The sequence below is a fragment of the Gobius niger genome, assembly GCF_951799975.1.
Source record: "Gobius niger genome assembly, contig: SCAFFOLD_107, whole genome shotgun sequence".
Lineage (NCBI taxonomy): Eukaryota > Metazoa > Chordata > Actinopteri > Gobiiformes > Gobiidae > Gobius > Gobius niger.
In genome coordinates, this window is record NW_027639302.1 from 46,172 (window position 1) to 67,134 (window position 20,963).

Sequence of the window (20,963 nt, forward strand, 5' to 3'; positions counted from 1 at the left end):
GTTAGCGCGTGTTTACAACATTCATTTGCGCAGGATTCAATGTGTAAAAAAACTAAAATCTCTCTCAACGGTAGATCCGGCCATGAGTGTGGGTTAAACCTGTGAGGAGCAGCTCCGAGTCTCACCTGGCTCTGAGGTGAACTCTCCGTCTGAATCCCTCTTGGGCGAAGCTCCGGGCCTCTCGTACTGAAACACCAGAATCACAAATGACCACGTGCACCATGTGACCTTACAGAGGCGGACCCGGAGGCGGACCCGGAGGCGGACCCCGAGGCGGACCCGGAGGCGGACCTACCGTGGCTCCGGCCGTGGGCTGCACGATCCAGGCGTACTCCGGCCGGATCAGGCGGAGGCAGTTCAGCGCCGACAGGTAACAGTTGACCTGCTTCTGAAGCCCCGCCCTCGTCCGCACCTCGCGGCCCAGACGCATGGCGAGCTCGAACATCACCGTGCCCGCTGCGGCAGACACACGTCAGCATCACCTTCATCACTTCCTGCTTTCAGGTTCTCCTCGTTCTGAACCGTTACCTTTCCTGTAGTTGTGTCTCTGGATGTGGAAGGCGTAGAGCAGCTCGTAGTAATTATGAGCCAGAAGGTCCAGACTCCGGGCGCGAGACTCGATGATGTTCACCACCTGCAGAGGAGGAGGAGGAGAAGGAGAAGATGAGAGAAGAGGAGGAGGAGGAGAAGTGGAGGAGGAGTAGAAGAGGTAGAAGAAGTAGTCGTAGTAGAAGTAGTAGTAGAAGAAGAAGTAGTAGAACAACAAGTAGAAGTAGTAGAACAACAAGTAGAAGTAGTAGAGGAAGAAGTAGAAGTAGTAGTAGAAGAAGAAGTAGTAGAAGAACAAGTAGAAGTAGAAGAACAAGTAGAAGTAGTAGAAGTAGTAGAAGAAGTAGTAGTAGAAGTAGTAGAAGTAGTAGTAGTAGTAGTAGTAGTAGTAGAAGTAGTAGAAGTAGCAGAGGAGGAAGAAGAAGTAGAAGAAGTAGAAGTAGTAGTAGTAGTAGCAGAAGTAGTAGACGTAGAAGTAGTAGAAGAACAAGTAGTAGAAGAACAAGTAGAAGTAGTAGAAGAAGTAGTAGTAGAAGAAGAAGAAGCAGAGGAGGAAGAAGAAGTAGAAGAAGTAGAAGTAGTAGAAGTAGTAGAAGAAGTAGTAGAAGTAGAAGTAGAACAAGTAGAAGTAGAAGAACAAGTAGAAGTAGTAGAAGTAGTAGAAGAAGTAGTAGTAGAAGTAGTAGAAGTAGTAGTAGTAGTAGTAGTAGAAGTAGTAGAAGTAGCAGAGGAGGAAGAAGAAGTAGAAGAAGTAGAAGTAGTAGTAGTAGTAGCAGAAGTAGTAGACGTAGAAGTAGTAGAAGAACAAGTAGTAGAAGAACAAGTAGAAGTAGTAGAAGAAGTAGTAGTAGAAGAAGAAGAAGCAGAGGAGGAAGAAGAAGTAGAAGAAGTAGAAGTAGTAGAAGTAGTAGAAGAAGTAGTAGAAGTAGAAGTAGAAGAAGTAGAAGTAGTAGAAGAAGTAGAAGAAGTAGAAGTAGTAGAAGAAGTAGAAGAAGTAGAAGTAGTAGAAGAAGTAGAAGAAGTAGAAGTAGTAGAAGAAGTAGTAGAGGAGGAAGAATAAGTAGAAGTAGTAGAAGTAGTAGTAGTAGAAGAAGAAGTAGTAGAAGTAGTAGAAGAAGTAGAAGAAGTAGTAGAGGAAGAAGTAGTAGTAGAAGTAGTAGAAGAAGTAGAAGTAGTAGAAGTAGTAGAAGTAGTAGTAGAAGTAGTAGAAGAAGTAGTAGAGGAAGAAGTAGAAGTAGAAGTAGTAGAAGTAGTAAAAGAAGTAGTAGTAGAAGTAGTAAAAGAAGTAGTAGAAGAAGTAGTAGTAGTAGAAGAAGGAAGATGGATGTATTCAGTTTATTTGATAGGGACAGATACAAACACATAGACAAACTAACATACGTCTGAAACAAACATCAATGCTAATGCTAATGCTAATGCATATGCTAATGCTAATGCTGCACATCCATGATTTTACACAGCCTTAAATCCCAGCGCTAACGCAGGTTTCTGAGCTACAGTTTAAAGGTAACACTGACCTCGTCGTGAAGGTTCACGTACGAAAACTGGACCAGGTCCTGGAGCTGAGAACGTTCACACAAGACGACCACGAGCTGCCGCAGACAATCCATCTGCCTGAGGAGAAACCAGAGACAAAACATCACAAACCAGAGACAAAACATCACAAACCAGAGACAAAACATCACAAACCAGAGACAAATCATCATAAACCAGAGACAAAACATCACAATCCATCTGCCTGAGGAGAAACCAGAGACAAAACATCACAATCCATCTGCCTGAGGAGAAACCAGAGACAAAACATCACAATCCATCTGCCTGAGGAGAAACCAGAGACAAAACATCACAATCCATCTGCCTGAGGAGAAACCAGAGACAAAACATCACAATCCATCTGCCTGAGGAGAAACCAGAGACAAAACATCACAATCCATCTGCCTGAGGAGAAACCAGAGACAAAACATCATAAACCAGAGACAAAACATCACAAACCAGAGACAAAACATCACAATCCATCTGCCTGAGGAGAAACCAGAGACAAAACATCACAATCCATCTGCCTGAGGAGAAACCAGAGACAAAACATCACAATCCATCTGCCTGAGGAGAAACCAGAGACAAAACATCACAATCCATCTGCCTGAGGAGAAACCAGAGACAAAACATCACAAACCAGAGACAAAACATCACAAACCAGAGACAAAACATCACAAACCAGAGACAAAACCTCACAATCCATCTGCCTGAGGAGAAAACCAGAGACAAAACCTCACAAACCAGAGACAAAACATCACAATCCATCTGCCTGAGGAGAAACCAGAGACAAAACATCACAAACCAGAGACAAAACATCACAATCCATCTGCCTGAGGAGAAACCAGAGACAAAACATCACAAACCAGAGACAAAACATCACAAACCAGAGACAAAACATCACAATCCATCTGCCTGAAGAAACAATCAAGGAACATCATTCGACTCCTCGTCTCAGAGGGTAATCTGTTTGCATGTCGTCCTGACACTTTATTGTTGGGCGATATGAGCACCCAGAGGAATATTTACTAATTTGCCGACAACGTTTGTGAACAGGGACATGATGAACAGAGGTTTAAAGGTCCTATGTCATGCAAAATCCTTTTTTATTGTAGCTTTTATGTTGTTTCCTTAGCAAAAACACCCCCGGAGTGTTTTTTGGCTTCATTCACACAGTTCTAACAATCCTCCTGAATCCTGATGAGCAGCTGCTCCGCCCCCTGCTGGAAAACCACTGAGTGTGACACTCTGACACTCTGACATTTTTTACGTTATTTCTGTTCTGCCCCTGTGGATGAAACAAACGCACCCCTGAGCGTCTGAACAGACGTCATGTTTGCTCTGACTGAAGGAGGAGCTCTTTCTAACCTGCTCTGGACACACCTGTTCTTTTTCTTACCGAACGATAATGTCACGGAGAAAAGTGCGTTTGGCTACGAGGACTTTATTCAACCTTCCTAAAGAAGAGGCTCAACAGAAGTTGTTTTTCTCTCTGGGATTCAGCGACTTTCACCAAAACAGTGTTTTTCTGTGACGTCTCTGATGTTTGTGAAGCTTCACCAGAACCAAAGAGGATTCACTTTAATAATCAACGCCCACAATGTAAACACCTGATGGAGCGACCAGGACAATGAAAACGTGTGTTAGCACCAATGGCCGCTGGCTGCCCTGCTTTTTGACCACAAACGTGGGGGCCGCCATTGCTCCGCCGTTGCTGCAGTACCTCCATATCGCCGCTAGGCCCCCATTGAAAAGCATTGGACTTTAGACAAAAACTACTTGAAAGCCTGGTTTCAATTGTTTCAACACTAGACTAGGCTAGATCTTCCTCCTGAGATAACGCTGGGTTAATAACAATATATGAAACCAGGCTGGTTTTCGTAATATGATTTTTTGAAATCTCGTATTTAATGAGGCTCGGACTGTTAGCATTGGAGCAGCGCGAGCTACACGTCACGCAACGGCCGAGTCTACGGTGAAAATCCCGCCCGTATGTCCTTTTTAGGAACATGCTTCGTCAGAGCTGGGGAGGGGGAGCCTGTAAATCCGCCATGAATTGCCCCACGGCCGTGGTCAATCTGGTAAACGGGGAGGAGTGAGCATAAGACGTCCATTATTTTCTACAGTCTATGGTTAGCACGTCTGTTAGCGTGTGTGTGTGTGTGTGTGTATGTGTTAGCGCGCGTGTGTTAGCGCGTGTGTGTTAGCGCGTGTGTGTTAGCGCGTGTGTGTTAGCGCATGTCTGTTAGCGCGTGTGTGTTAGCGCATGTCTGTTAGCGCGTCTGTTAGCGCGTGTGTGTTAGCGCGTGTGTGTTAGCGCGCGTGTGTTAGCGCGCGTGTGTTAGCGCGCGTGTGTTAGCGCGCGTGTGTTAGCGCGCGTGTGTTAGCGCATGTCTGTTAGCGCGTCTGTTAGCGCGTGTGTGTTAGCGCGTGTGTGTTAGCGCGTGTGTGTTAGCGCGTGTGTGTTAGCGCGTGTGTGTTAGCGCGTGTGTGTTAGCGCGTGTGTGTTAGCGCGTGTGTGTTAGCGCGTGTGTGTTAGCGCGTGTGTGTTAGCGCGTCTGTTAGCGCGTGTGTGTTAGCGCGTGTGTGTTAGCGCGTGTGTGTTAGCGCGTCTGTTAGCGCGTGTGTGTTAGCGCGTGTGTTAGCGCGTGTGTGTTAGCGCGCGTGTGTTAGCGCGTGTGTGTTAGCGTGTGTGTTAGCCGTTTATGAAGCTGTGTTGCAGATGTGAACTCCTCTTAACTGCATCGTGAAGTAACTTGACTTATTGCTGTGATATTTATATTTCTGAGGGGGCGGAGTTAACTGAATCGAAGCGTCTTGTCTTCCGGGTTTGCAAAATACCATCAGAAAATACAAATATTTCTCACAAAAAACAGTAATATATCATATAAATGGGGGCGTACATGCTGGAGTCCTGGTTCTGCGTCAGCGCCTCGTACGCCTCGCTGTTGTGGCCCAGGTCCAGGTGGTGTTTGAAGATCCGGGTCCACAGAGCCGCCTGAGAGCCGGGCTCGCCGGCGGCTTCGGTCACGGCTAACGTGGAGAGCTGGATGACGAGCTCCGGGAGGCCCACGTCCTCCAGCAGACGCAGCACCTGGACCACAATACAAATACACAAGGATTAATACTGATACACCAAATACACAAGGATTAATACTTATGCTGATACACCAAATACACAAGGATTAACTTCACTTATTATACTGATAGAAAGCAGTCTGAGTAAGTATTGTGTTGTAGTACTGCAGTCTGACTAAGTATCGTGTTGTAGTACTGCAGTCTAAGTAAATACCTTGTTGTAGTGCTGCAGTCTGAGTAAGTACCTTGTTGTAGTACTGCAGTCTGAGTAAATACCTTGTTGTAGTACTGCAGTCTGACTAAGTATTGTGTTGTAGTACTGCAGTCTGAGTAAGTACCTTGTTGTAGTACTGCAGTCTGAGTAAGTACCTTGTTGTAGTACTGCAGTCTGAGTAAGTATCGTGTTGTAGTACTGTAGTCTGAGTAAGTACCTTGTTGTAGTACTGCAGTCTGAGTAATTACCTTGTTGTAGTACTGCAGTCTGAGTAAGTACCTTGTTGTAGTACTGCAGTCTGAGTAAGTACCTTGTTGTAGTACTGCAGTCTGAGTAAATACCTTGTTGTAGTACTGCAGTCTGGGAGTCGACGCCGCCTCCTCGTCCTCCGTCCCCGTGAGCTTCATCAGAAACTCCTCCTTCTCCACCTCGTTGGCCGCCTCCTGGAAACACTGCAGCGCCTGCGGAGCAAACGGGTATCAGAAGCTCCTCATAATACAGGACACTATAGCTGAAGCCCCTCATAATACAGTACACTATAACTGAAGCCCCTCATAATACAGTACACTATAACTGAAGCCCCTCATAATACAGTACACTATAACTGAAGCCCCTCATAATACAGTACACTATAACTGAAGCTCCTCATTATACAGTACACTATAACTGAGGCCCCTCATAATACAGGACACTATAACTGAAGCCCCTCATAATACAGGACACTATAACTGAAGCCCCTCATAATACAGGACACTATAACTGAACTCCTCATAATACAGGACACTATAACTGAAGCCCCTCATAATACAGTACACTATAACTGAAGCTCCTCATAATACAGGACACTATAACTGAACTACTCATAATACAGTACACTATAACTGAAGCCCCTCATAATACAGGACACTATAACTTAAGCCCCTCATAATACAGCACACTATAACTGAAGCCCCTCATAAAACACTACAATTGAAGCTCCTCATGATACAGTACACTATGACTGAAGCTCCTCATAATACAGTACACTATAACTGAAGCCCCTCATAATACACTATAACTGAAGCTCCTCATAATACACTATAACTGAAGCTCCTCATAATACACTATAACTGAAGCCCCTCATAATACACTATAACTGAAGCCCCTCATAATACAGTACACTATAACTGAAGCTCCTCATAATACACTATAACTGAAGCTCCTCACAATACACTATAACTGAAGCCCCTCATAATACACTATAACTGAAGCTCCTCATAATACAGTACACTATAACTGAAGCCCCTCATAATACAGGACACTATAACTGAAGCCCCTCATAATACAGGACACTATAACTGAAGCTCCTCATAATACAGGACACTATAACTGAAGTTCCTCATAATACATTATAACTGAAGCCCCTCATAATACAGGACACTATAACTGAAGCTCCTCATAATACAGTACACTATAACTGAAGCCCCTCATAATACAGTACACTATAACTGAAGCTCCTCATAATACAGTACACTATAACTGAAGCCCCTCATAATACAGTACACTATAACTGAAGCCCCTCATGATTCAGTACACTATAACTGAAGCCCCTCATAATACAGTACACTATAACTGAAGCCCCTCATAATACAGTACACTATAACTGAAGCCCCTCATAATACAGGACACTATAACTGAAGCTCCTCATAATACAGGACACTATAACTGAAGTTCCTCATAATACACTATAACTGAAGCTCCTCATAATACATTATAACTGAAGCCCCTCATAATACAGGACACTATAACTGAAGCTCCTCATAATACAGTACACTATAACTGAAGCCCCTCATAATACAGTACACTATAACTGAAGCTCCTCATAATACAGTACACTATAACTGAAGCCCCTCATAATACAGTACACTATAACTGAAGCCCCTCATGATTCAGTACACTATAACTGAAGCCCCTCATAATACAGTATAACTGAAGCTCCTCATAATACACTATAACTGAAGCCCCTCATAATACAGGACACTATAACTGAAGCCCCTCATAATACAGTACACTATAACTGAAGCCCCTCATAATACACTATAACTGAAGCCCCTCATAATACAGTACACTATAACTGAAGCCCCTCATAATACAGTACACTATAACTGAAGCCCCTCATAATACAGTACACTATAACTGAAGCCCCTCATAATACAGTACACTATAACTGAAGCCCCTCATAATACAGTACACTATAACTGAAGCCCCTCATAATACAGTACACTATAACTGAAGCCCCTCATAATACAGGACACTATAACTGAAGCCCCTCATGATACAGGACACTATAACTGAAGCTCCTCATAATACAGGACACTATAACTGAAGCTCCTCATAATAAAGGACACTATAACTGAAGCCCCTCATAATACAGGACACTATAACTGAAGCTCCTCATAATACAGGACACTATAACTGAAGCTCCTCATAATACAGGACACTATATCAGAAGCTCCTCATAATACACTATATCAGAAGCTCCTCATAATACACTATAACTGAAGCCCCTCATAATACACTATAACTGAAGCTCCTCATAATACACTATAACTGAAGCCCCTCATAATACACTATAACTGAAGCTCCTCATAATACACTATAACTGAAGCTCCTCATAATACAGTACACTATAACTGAAGCCCCTCATAATACACTATAACTGAAGCTCCTCATAATACAGGACACTATAACTGAAGCCCCTCATAATACAGTACACTATAACTGAAGCCCCTCATAATACAGGACACTATAACTGAAGCTCCTCATAATACAGTACACTATAACTGAAGCCCCTCATAATACACTATAACTGAAGCTCCTCATAATACACTATAACTGAAGCCCCTCATAAAACACTATAACTGAAGCTCCTCATAATACACTATAACTGAAGCTCCTCATAATACAGTACACTATAACTGAAGCTCCTCATAATACAGTACACTATAACTGAAGCTCCTCATAATACAGGACACTATAACTGAAGCCCCTCATAATACACTATAACTGAAGCTCCTCATAATACAGGACACTATAACTGAAGCTCCTCATAATACACTATAACTGAAGCTCCTCATAATACAGTACACTATAACTGAAGCTCCTCATAATACAGTACACTATAACTGAAGCCCCTCATAATACACTATAACTGAAGCTCCTCATAATACAGGACACTATAACTGAAGCTCCTCATAATACACTATAACTGAAGCTCCTCATAATACAGTACACTATAACTGAAGCTCCTCATAATACAGTACACTATAACTGAAGCTCCTCATAATACACTATAACTGAAGCTCCTCATAATACAGGACACTATAACTGAAGCCCCTCATAATACAGGACACTATAACTGAAGCCCCTCATAATACAGGACACTATAACTGAAGCTCCTCATAATACAGTACACTATAACTGAAGCCCCTCATAATACAGGACACTATAACTGAAGCTTCTCATAATACAGGACACTATAACTGAAGCCCCTCATAATACAGGACACTATAACTGAAGCTCCTCATAATACAGGACACTATAACTGAAGCTCCTCATAATACAGGACACTATAACTGAAGCCCCTCATAATACAGGACACTATAACTGAAGCTCCTCATAATACAGTACACTATAACTGATGCCCCTCATAATACAGTACACTATAACTGAAGCCCCTCATAATACAGTACACTATAACTGAAGCTCCTCATAATACAGTACACTATAACTGAAGCTCCTCATAATACACTATAACTGAAGCCCCTCATAATACAGTACACTATAACTGAAGCCCCTCATAATACACTATAACTGAAGCCCCTCATAATACAGTACACTATAACTGAAGCTCCTCATAATACAGTACACTATAACTGAGGCTCCTCTTAATACAGTACACTATAACTGAAGCTCCTCATAATACAGGACACTATAACTGAAGCCCCTCATAATACAGTACACTATAACTGAAGCTCCTCATAATACACTATAACTGAACCTCCTCATAATACAGTACACTATAACTGAAGCCCCTCATAATACAGTACACTATAACTGAAGCTCCTCATAATACAGGACACTATAACTGAAGCCCCTCATAATACAGTGCACTATAACTGAAGCTCCTCATAATACAGGACACTATAACTGAAGCTCTTCATTATACAGAACACTATAACTGAAGCCCCTCATAATACAGTGCACTATAACTGAAGCTCCTCATAATACAGGACACTATAACTGAAGCTCTTCATTATACAGAACACTATAACTGAAGCCCCTCATAATACAGTACACTATAACTGAAGCCCCTCATAATACAGGACACTATAACTGAAGCTCCTCATAATACACTATAACTGAAGCTCCTCATAATACACTATAACTGAAGCCCCTCATAATACACTATAACTGAAGCTCCTCATAATACAGGACACTATAACTGAAGCCCCTCATAATACAGTACACTATAACTGAAGCCCCTAATAATACAGTGCACTATAACTGAAGCCCCTCATAATACAGGACACTATAGCTGAAGCCCCTCATAATACACTATAACTGAGGCTCCTCATAATACAGTACACTATAACTGAAGCTCTTCATTATACAGAACACTATAACTGAAGCCCCTCATAATACAGTACACTATAACTGAAGCCCCTCATAATACAGGACACTATAACTGAAGCCCCTCATAATACAGGACACTATAAATGAAGCTCCTCATAATACACTATAACTGAAGCCCCTCATAATACAGGACACTATAACTGAAGCCCCTCATAATACACTATAACTGAAGCCCCTCATAATACAGTACACTATGACTAAGTTCTCCTGTACCTTCTGTCCTTCTCCGTTGTTGAGGTAACACTGTCCCAACATGAAGCGACAGGAGCCGATGTTCACCTGACACCAGGGCCCCACCAGACGCACGTACTCCTGGAACAGAGTCAGGTCAGTGAAGAAGCTGCTTTAATGACAAACGCTGGAGCCTGAAGTCCAGCCTCACCTGCAGCTGCGTGTACTGACAGTTCGACATGAGGCACTCGGGGAACTGGAAGCCGGGGTTACTGGGCCAGCTGGGACGGGATAAGGAGGAGCTAACAACAGAGTCTTAACCTCTCACTGAGCACATCTTCTACACAAGCTAAGATCTACAAAACAGATGAAACGCTCTGTCTGTGTCTCGTCCTTCTAAACTAATACATGAAGGTGTTTGTTGTGAAGGATACAGCATCTGTGCGAGAAGGTGCACCAGGCTGGACGTCATGTGACCCCACTGCAGCAGCTCCGCCTCGCTGTTCCTCTGGGAGTAGATCTGAGACACGATGTTCCTGCGAGCCGCGGTCTGATAGAACAGCTCCACCACGGTCTGAGGATTCAGAGCTGAAACAAGAGGAACATTTAGAACAGCTCCACCACGGTCTGAGGATTCAGAGCTGAAACAAGAGGAGAACGTTTAGAACAGCTCCACCACGGTCTGAGGATTCAGCGCTGAAACAAGAGGAGAACATTTAGAACAGCTCCACCACGGTCTGAGGATTCAGCGCTGAAACAAGAGGAGAACATTTAGAACAGCTCCACCACGGTCTGAGGATTCAGAGCTGAAACAAGAGGAACATTTAGAACAGCTCCACCACGGTCTGAGGATTCAGAGCTGAAACAAGAGGAACGTTTAGAACAGCTCCACCACGATCTGAGGATTCAGAGCTGAAACAAGAGGAACATTTAGAACAGCTCCACCACGGTCTGAGGATTCAGAGCTGAAACAAGAGGAACATTTAGAACAGCTCCACCACGGTCTGAGGATTCAGAGCTGAAACAAGAGGAGAACGTTTAGAACAGCTCCACCACGGTCTGAGGATTCAGCGCTGAAACAAGAGGAGAACATTTAGAACAGCTCCACCACGGTCTGAGGATTCAGCGCTGAAACAAGAGGAGAACATTTAGAACAGCTCCACCACGGTCTGAGGATTCAGAGCTGAAACAAGAGGAACATTTAGAACAGCTCCACCACGGTCTGAGGATTCAGAGCTGAAACAAGAGGAACGTTTAGAACAGCTCCACCACGATCTGAGGATTCAGAGCTGAAACAAGAGGAACATTTAGAACAGCTCCACCACAGTCTGAGGATTCAGAGCTGAAACAAGAGAACGTTTAGAACAGCTCCACCACGGTCTGAGGATTCAGAGCTGAAACAAGAGGAGAACGTTTAGAACAGCTCCACCACGGTCTGAGGATTCAGCGCTGAAACAAGAGGAACATTTAGAACAGCTCCACCACAGTCTGAGGATTCAGCGCTGAAACAAGAGGAACATTTAGAACAGCTCCACCACAGTCTGAGGATTCAGCGCTGAAACAAGAGGAGAACGTTTAGAACAGCTCCACCACAGTCTGAGGATTCAGAGCTGAAACAAGAGGAACATTTAGAACAGCTCCACCACGGTCTGAGGATTCAGAGCTGAAACAAGAGGAACGTTTAGAACAGCTCCACCACGGTCTGAGGATTCAGAGCTGAAACAAGAGGAACATTTAGAACAGCTCCACCACGGTCTGAGGATTCAGAGCTGAAACAAGAGGAGAACGTTTAGAACAGCTCCACCACGGTCTGAGGATTCAGAGCTGAAACAAGAGGAACATTTAGAACAGCTCCACCACGGTCTGAGGATTCAGAGCTGAAACAAGAGGAGAACATTTAGAACAGCTCCACCACGGTCTGAGGATTCAGAGCTGAAACAAGAGGAACATTTAGAACAGCTCCACCACAGTCTGAGGATTCAGAGCTGAAACAAGAGGAGAACATTTAGAACAGCTCCACCACGGTCTGAGGATTCAGAGCTGAAACAAGAGGAACATTTAGAACAGCTCCACCACGGTCTGAGGATTCAGAGCTGAAACAAGAGGAACATTTAGAACAGCTCCATCACGGTCTGAGGATTCAGAGCTGAAACAAGAGGAACGTTTAGAACAGCTCCACCACGGTCTGAGGATTCAGAGCTGAAACAAGAGGAACGTTTAGAACAGCTCCACCACGGTCTGAGGATTCAGAGCTGAAACAAGAGGAACGTTTAGAACAGCTCCACCACAGTCTGAGGATTCAGAGCTGAAACAAGAGAACATTTAGAACAGCTCCACCACAGTCTGAGGATTCAGAGCTGAAACAAGAGGAACATTTAGAACAGCTCCACCACGGTCTGAGGATTCAGAGCTGAAACAAGAGGAACATTTAAAACAGCTCCACCACGGTCTGAGGATTCAGAGCTGAAACAAGGAGAACATTTAGAACAGCTCCACCACGGTCTGAGGATTCAGAGCTGAAACAAGAGGAACATTTAAAACAGCTCCACCACAGTCTGAGGATTCAGAGCTGAAACAAGAGGAGAACATTTAGAACAGCTCCACCACGGTCTGAGGATTCAGAGCTGAAACAAGAGGAACATTTAAAACAGCTCCACCACGGTCTGAGGATTCAGAGCTGAAACAAGAGGAGAACGTTTAGAACAGCTCCACCACGGTCTGAGGATTCAGAGCTGAAACAAGAGGAGAACGTTTAGAACAGCTCCACCACGGTCTGAGGATTCAGAGCTGAAACAAGAAGAACATTTAGAACAGCTCCACCACGGTCTGAGGATTCAGAGCTGAAACAAGAGGAGAACGTTTAGAACAGCTCCACCACAGTCTGAGGATTCAGAGCTGAAACAAGAGGAACATTTAGAACAGCTCCACCACGGTCTGAGGATTCAGAGCTGAAACAAGAGGAGAACGTTTAGAACAGCTCCACCACGGTCTGAGGATTCAGAGCTGAAACAAGAGGAACATTTAGAACAGCTCCACCACAGTCTGAGGATTCAGAGCTGAAACAAGAGGAGAACATTTAGAACAGCTCCACCACGGTCTGAGGATTCAGAGCTGAAACAAGAGGAACATTTAGAACAGCTCCACCACGGTCTGAGGATTCAGAGCTGAAACAACAGAACATTTAGAACAGCTCCACCACGGTCTGAGGATTCAGAGCTGAAACAAGAGGAACATTTAGAACAGCTCCACCACGGTCTGAGGATACAGAGCTGAAACAAGAGGAACATTTAGAACAGCTCCACCACGGTCTGAGGATTCAGAGCTGAAACAAGAGGAACATTTAGAACAGCTCCACCACGGTCTGAGGATTCAGAGCTGAAACAAGAGGAACGTTTAGAACAGCTCCACCACGGTCTGAGGATTCAGAGCTGAAACAAGAGGAACATTTAGAACAGCTCCACCACGGTCTGAGGATTCAGAGCTGAAACAAGAGGAGAACGTTTAGAACAGCTCCACCACGGTCTGAGGATTCAGAGCTGAAACAAGAGGAACGTTTAGAACAGCTCCACCACGGTCTGAGGATTCAGAGCTGAAACAAGAGGAACATTTAGAACAGCTCCACCACGGTCTGAGGATTCAGAGCTGAAACAAGAGGAACATTTAGAACAGCTCCACCACGGTCTGAGGATTCAGAGCTGAAACAAGAGGACATTTAGAACAGCTCCACCACGGTCTGAGGATTCAGAGCTGAAACAAGAGGAACATTTAGAACAGCTCCACCACGGTCTGAGGATTCAGCGCTGAAACAAGAGGAACGTTTAGAACAGTTCCACCACGGTCTGAGGATTCAGAGCTGAAACAAGAGGAGAACATTTAGAACAGCTCCACCACGGTCTGAGGATTCAGCGCTGAAACAAGAGGAACATTTAGAACAGCTCCACCACGGTCTGAGGATTCAGAGCTGAAACAAGAGAACGTTTAGAACAGCTCCACCACGGTCTGAGGATTCAGAGCTGAAACAAGAGAACATTTAGATAATGTGTCGGGTTTGGTAAATGTCTCAGGTTTGGTAAATGTGTCGTGTTTGGTAAATGTCTCAGGTTTGGTAAATCTGTCGTGTTTGGTAAATGTTTGGTGTTTGGTAAATGTTTGGTAAAGTCGGTGCAGAGTTGGTGCTCAGACCTGTTCTGTTGGGGGAGAGTGCGGGAGAGTCCGACAGCTCCAGGACGCTCAGGTGCTGCAGGTTTGCATCTCTGAGGAAAACAGGAAACAAGGCTCAGTCTGAGAGGAGGCTCAGTCTGAGAGGAGGCTCAGTCTGAGAGGAGGCTCAGTCTGAGAGGAGGCTCAGTCAGAGGAGGCTCAGTCTGAGAGGAGGCTCAGTCTGAGAGGAGGCTCAGTCTGAGAGGAGGCTCAGTCTGAGAGGAGGCTCAGTCTGAGAGGAGGCTCAGTCTGAGAGGAGGCTCAGTCTGAGAGGAGGCTCAGTCTGAGAGGAGGCTCAGTCTGAGAGGAGGCTCAGTCAGAGGAGGCTCAGTCTTAGAGGAGCGTCTCCAAAATATCAAACCCCGAGTTACAGCTCGTCTTTAGCTGTTCATCGCAGAAATCCAAAACTGTGCCGTGTCCACCCGGCTTCAGTGACTGTAGTAAATACTAAGTACTTGTAGTAACTTTGATTACTTCATTACTTCATTATTTCCTCCTGACCTCCAGAGGCGCTGCTTTAAGCACTGAAGGACTAATACCAGCCCTGGCACGAGGAACCCTGAGTCCAGGTGGTCCAGACTCTGAAGAGGCCCTGCCCACAGACAACACTGACCCACAGTGAGGTGGTCCTTCAGGACTCGTAGAGCCATAGTTACATTGGTAACTCTTGTTTCACCTACATGATGTCCACAGGCACCGACGAGGCCAGAGTCTGTGTGATCTTCTTCAGGAGGTAATAGGACGACAGCAGATGGGAACAACGTGGAATCAAGTCCTGCTGCAACTGCAACAACTGGGCGCCGCCTCCGAGGAACACCTGAGGAGGAGGAGGAGGAGGAGGAGGAGGAGGAGGAGGAGGAGGAGGAGGAGGAGGAGGAGAGGGAGGAGGAGGAGGAGGAGGAGGAGGAGGAGGAGAGGGAGGAGGAGGAGGAGAGGGAGGAGGAGGAGGAGAGGGAGGAGGAGGAGGAGGAGGAGGAGGAGGAGGAGGAGGAGGAGGAGGAGGAGGAGGAGGAGGAGGAGGAGGAGGAGGAGACGTCAGAATACGTGAGGGCCACTGGTCAGTGACAGAGGGTCAGTAACTCTCACGTTGTCTCCGAAGCGCAGGTAGAGCTTCTGCAGGATGAGCAGGTCTCGACAGAACTGGGCCCTCGTCATGGCGACCGTCACCACCGTCTGACAGACCATGGCCACCGCCGTGGAGCTGCCGTAGAGCTGCGAGAGGCCGAGGCGCGTCAGGAGCGGCTGGGCTGCACGAACACACCAGGGTTTAGGACGGACAAACTAAAAAGTGCCTGTGAGTCGCGGGCCAAACACGGCGATGTCAAGCACGAAAAACACACATACCTGCAAATTACTACTACTTTATTTACTTTTTATTTTGTCAATAGCCTCCATTTGATCTATCTATGCAAATTTGGTCACATTTTGTAAAAAAAAATTGTCACATTTTTGTCATTTTTTGTCACATTTTTGTCTTTTTTTGTCACATTTTTGTAATTTTTTTGTCACATTTTGGTCTTTTTGTCAAATTTAAGCAATTTTTTTCGGCAATTTTTTGTCACATTTTTGTAATTTTTTTGTCACATTTTTGTCTTTTTTTGTCACATTTTTGTAATTTTTTTGTCACATTTTTGTCTTTTTTTGTCACATTTTTGTAATTTTTTTTGTCATTTTTTGTCAAATTTTTGTCTTTTTGTCAAATTTAAGCAATTTTTTTCGGCAATTTTTTGTCACATTTTTTGTAATTTTTTTGTCACATTTTTTGTAACATTTTTGTCATTTTTTGTCACATTTTTGTAATTTTTTTGGTCATTTTTTGTAACATTTTTGTCATTTTTTGTCAAATTTGAGTAATTTTTTTCGGCAATTTTTTGTCACATTTTTGTAATTTTTTTGTGACATTTTTGTGACATTTTTTGTCATTTTTTGTCAAATTTTTTGTGACATTTTTGCTACTTTTTTTTTATCAATTTGTCACTTTTTTTCACATTTCCATCATTGTTTTCGTCTCAGTTTTGTTGCCATTTTCACAGCTTTTTTCCAGAAAATGTGCTCGGTTCAGGTGGGAGTTAAGGGGTTAAAACAAACTGTAGCAATTTAGTGCAAAAAAAAAAAAATCACCTGTATCTACAGCACCTACAGTAACTTTACCTCACTCATTCACTCAAAGAAAACGCCACATTAGATTATTTTGAAAGTGTCAGTTCAGCATCAATTCTTTTATAAGTCACTTTTTAACATATGCTGTTGTCGACGTCAACGACCTTTGCAATAAAAGTTGGAAAACTGTGAAAGTTGCTGCTACAACGCTCTGTGATTGATAAACACCAAGACACCAAGGGGTGAAACAGCGCCCCCAATTTGACGCTGGTGGTCAAAAAGTGTACTGCATCCATATTTACCATCGAGAATGAATGAAAGAGAGTTAGTATTAACCACAGGCAGCGCAAAAGTAGGTCACCCTCTGGCGGGCCAACAGAATTGGGTCAAATTTGGCCCGCGGACCTCACTTTGGGCACCCCTGGTTTAGGAGGAGGTCACACAAAGGTCAGAGTTTGATGAAGCTGCTGTAAAGAGGGAGGTGAAAGGTTATTTGAGGAGCTCGTACCGGAGCTGAGCGGCGGCTCTGGCGGCTCCGCGTCCGTCTCCAGGTCCATCTCTCGCAGTAACACGTTCATGGCCGACACCGGGTTCCTCACGTCCTGCAGTTTGTTCTGGATGTCCTCGATCACATTCTCACTGCAAACACACGAGCGTTAACCTCAAACATCTCCAGTTTCTGTTCCTGCTCCTCAGATTCCTCCACTTCAGCGACGACCTCTGACCTGTCGGTGGAGAGCATGTTGTCCAGCACCAGCTCCGCCGCTCGCTCCGGAGACTCCAGCTGGTCCAACGCCTTCTCCATCTCGAAGGACATTTCCCCAGAGACGGCGTCGCTGACCAGACGCAGACACTGAGCGATCTGGAACACGTCCCGGGCCACGTCCGGGTCTGAGGGGACACAGCGTCACGGGAACATTCTCACCGTTTTACTTTAGCTACAGTTCTTCTGATTCCAGAACTTTAATGATACTTAAATAATAATAATGTTAATATATCCTTCTGCATCTGTATCATTTATTTGAGGTATTTTTCCTCCCATTTAACCTTTTTTTTTATTTACATATTTTCCTCCAATTTTTGCCCAATTTTTTGTCCATTTTTTCCCCCAACATTTTCTCAGTTTTTTCCCCCATTTCTCAAAACTTTTCCCAATTTATTCCACTATTTTTCCAACTTGTGTTTCATTTTATCCCCATTATAACATTTTTTATAACTTTTTTCCCCCCACAAATTTTCCTTTAAAAAAAAAAAAAAAACATCCTTCCGCCATTTTTTTTATATTTACGTTTTTCCTCAATTTTTTCTTTTCTCTCTAAATTTCCCCATTTTATTTTTTTTAACATATTTTTTCCCAAATTTCCCCAAGATTTTAAAAATTTCCCCATTTTTTTCCCATTATCCCAATATTTTTTTTCTAAATTTCTCAAATTTTCCCCCAATTAATTCCACTATTTTTTTGTTTTTTTTCAACTTGTCTTTCACTTTTATCCCCCATTTTAAGCAATGTTTGAGTTTTTTTCCCCAATATATTTTTCCAACTTTTTCCCCCAAATTTTCTCACATTTTTAACGTATTTATTCCCGAATTTACCCACAATTTAAATTTTTTCCCAAACTTTTCCCAATTTATTGCAATTTTTTTTTTCTTCCAACTTGTGTTTCATTTTTATCCCCATTAAAACATTTTTTTCCACAAATGTTTTTTTTTTTTAAATGTTCTTCCCTAAATTTCTCACATTTTTCAAAATGTTCCCCAATTTTTTTATTTACGTTTTTCCTCAAATTTCTTTTTTTTTCTCCCTAAATTTCCCCATTTTATTTATTTATTATTTTATTTTACATATTTTTTCCCAAGCTTTTAACATTTTCCCCATTATTTTTCTCAATTTTTTTCCCCAGTATTTTTTCTTTCACATTTTTCAAAATTTCTCAAATTTTCCCCAATTTATTCCACTATTTTTCACTTTTTTTTTTCCCAACTTGTCTTTCACTTTTATCCCCATTTTAACCAATGTTTGAGTTTTTTTCCCCAATATATTTTTCCAACTTATTTCCCCAAATTTTCCCATTTTTTTGTCCCAACATTTTCAGTTTTTCCCCCCATTTTTCAAAACTTTCCCCAATTTATTCCACTATTTTTCACTTTTTTTCCCAAATGTCATTTTTTTCATTTTCATTTTTATCCCCATTATAACATTTTTGAGTTTTCCACAAATTTTCCTTTTTTTCTTCCCTAATTTCTCACATTTTTCAAAATGTTTCCCCCCAATTTTTTATCTCAAGTTTTTCGTTTTTTTCTCCCTAAATTTCCCCATTTTATTTTATTTTTTACATATTTTTTCCCAACATTATCCCAGTATTTTTTTTCTTCACATTTTTAAAAATTATTATTTACGTTTTTCCTCAAATTTCTTTTTTTTTCTCCCTAAATTTCCCCATTTTATTTATTTATTCATTTATTTTTTTTACATATTTTTTCCCAAGATTTTAAAATTTTCCCCATTTTTTTTCTCAATTTTTTTTCCCAGTATTTTTTTTTTCTTTACATTTCTCAAAATTTCTCAAATTTTCCGCAATTTATTCCACTTTTTTCCCCCCAACTTGTCTTTCGCTTTAATCCCCCATTTTTACCAAATTGTTTGAGTTTTTTTTGTATTTTTATTTTCAAAATTTTTCCTTTTTTTTATGTTTTTCCCCTAAATCTCCCCATTGTTATTACATATTTTTTCTCTAATTTACCCAATATTTTCAATTTTTCTCCAACATTTTCCTACTTTTTTTTTTACGTTTTTCCCTAAATTTCTCCAAATTTCCCCCTAATTTTTCCACTTGTTTTTCCCTTTTTGATTTATTTTGCTGAACAGCACCAGAGCCTTTATTTTCCTCAATAATCAGGACTAAGGTTTAGAAGTTCTGACCTTCAGTGATGGGCGTCTCGTCCTCGGACACCAGGTATTTATCCAAGGACAGGTACAAATGATCCACAGCGAAACACGGCAACAGGAACGACACGAAGCCCTGGGAACAAAGCACCACCTCGTGACATCATCAGGTGGAGGCACAGTCGCTCCACCTCGTGACATCATCAGGTGGAGGCACAGTCACTCCACCTCGTGACATCATCAGTCCCTGGTCTCTTTAGTCCTCGGTCTCTTTAGTCCTCGGTCTCTTTAGTCCTCGGTCTCTTTAGTCCTCGGTCTCTTTAGTCCTCGGTCTCTTTAGTCCTCTGTCTCTTTAGTCCCTGGTCTCTTTAGTCCCTGGTCTCTTTAGTCCTCGGTCTCTTTAGTCCTCGGTCTCTTTAGTCCTCGGTCTCTTTAGTCCCTGGTCTCTTTAGTCCTCGGTCTCTTTAGTCCCCGGTCTCTTTAGTCCTCGGTCTCTTTAGTCCTCGATCTCTTTAGTCCCTGGTCTCTTTAGTCCCTGGTCTCTTTAGTCCTCGGTCTCTTTAGTCCCTGGTCTCTTTAGTCCTCGGTCTCTTTAGTCCTCGGTCTCTTTAGTCCTCGGTCTCTTTAGTCCTCGGTCTCTTTAGTCCTCGGTCTCTTTAGTCCCTGGTCTCTTTAGTCCTCGGTCTCTTTAGTCCTCGGTCTCTTTAGTCCTCGGTCTCTTTAGTCCCTGGTCTCTTTAGTCCCTGGTCTCTTTAGTCCTCGGTCTCTTTAGTCCCCGGTCTCTTTAGTCCTCGGTCTCTTTAGTCCTCGGTCTCTTTAGTCCCTGGTCTCTTTAGTCCCTGGTCTCTTTAGTCCTCGGTCTCTTTAGTCCCTGGTCTCTTTAGTCCCCGGTCTCTTTAGTCCTCGGTCTCTTTAGTCCTCGGTCTCTTTAGTCCCTGGTCTCTTTAGTCCCTGGTCTCTTTAGTCCCTGGTCTCTTTAGTCCTCGGTCTCTTTAGTCCCTGGTCTCTTTAGTCCTCGGTCTCTTTAGTCCTCGGTCTCTTTAGTCCCTGGTCTCTTTAGTCCTCGGTCTCTTTAGTCCCTGGTCTCTTTAGTCCCTGGTCTCTTTAGTCCTCGGTCTCTTTAGTCCCTGGTCTCTTTAGTCCCTGGTCTCTTTAGTCCCTGGTCTCTTTAGTCCCTGGTCTCTTTAGTCCTCGGTCTCTTTAGTCCTCGGTCTCTTTAGTCCCTGGTCTCTTTCGTCCCTGGTCTCTTTAGTCCCTGGTCTCTTTAGTCCCTGGTCGGTTTAGTCCCTGGTCTCTTTAGTCCTCGGTCTCTTTAGTCCCTGGTCTCTTTAGTCCTCGGTCTCTTTCGTCCCTGGTCTCTTTAGTCCCTGGTCTCTTTAGTCCTCGGTCTCTTTAGTCCTCGGTCTCTTTAGTCCTCGGTCTCTTTAGTCCTCGGTCTCTTTAGTCCTCGGTCTCTTTAGTCCCTGGTCTCTTTAGTCCTCGGTCTCTTTAGTCCTCGGTCTCTTTAGTCCCTGGTCTCTTTAGTCCTCGGTCTCTTTAGTCCTCGGTCTCTTTAGTCCC

General features: G+C 43.3%; 1 protein-coding gene across 2 annotated transcripts in view; it reads right to left on the minus strand.

Moving 5' to 3' along the window:
* nup160 (nucleoporin 160) overlaps positions 1 to 20,963 on the minus strand; it is a 59,120-nt gene that overhangs the window by 17,892 nt on the left and 20,265 nt on the right. For both annotated transcript variants that reach the window (XM_079583074.1, XM_079583073.1), the window contains exons 12-26: positions 19,440 to 19,539; positions 17,245 to 17,410; positions 17,028 to 17,158; positions 15,506 to 15,666; positions 15,100 to 15,236; positions 14,402 to 14,472; positions 10,654 to 10,807; positions 10,431 to 10,500; positions 10,262 to 10,360; positions 5,716 to 5,835; positions 4,986 to 5,176; positions 2,067 to 2,163; positions 529 to 634; positions 296 to 456; positions 126 to 186 (exon numbers count right to left, since the gene is read on the minus strand). In XM_079583074.1, the coding sequence (XP_079439200.1) occupies positions 126 to 186; positions 296 to 456; positions 529 to 634; positions 2,067 to 2,163; positions 4,986 to 5,176; positions 5,716 to 5,835; positions 10,262 to 10,360; positions 10,431 to 10,500; positions 10,654 to 10,807; positions 14,402 to 14,472; positions 15,100 to 15,236; positions 15,506 to 15,666; positions 17,028 to 17,158; positions 17,245 to 17,410; positions 19,440 to 19,539 (1,825 nt within the window). The remainder of the gene's footprint in view (positions 1 to 125; positions 187 to 295; positions 457 to 528; positions 635 to 2,066; positions 2,164 to 4,985; positions 5,177 to 5,715; positions 5,836 to 10,261; positions 10,361 to 10,430; positions 10,501 to 10,653; positions 10,808 to 14,401; positions 14,473 to 15,099; positions 15,237 to 15,505; positions 15,667 to 17,027; positions 17,159 to 17,244; positions 17,411 to 19,439; positions 19,540 to 20,963) is intronic.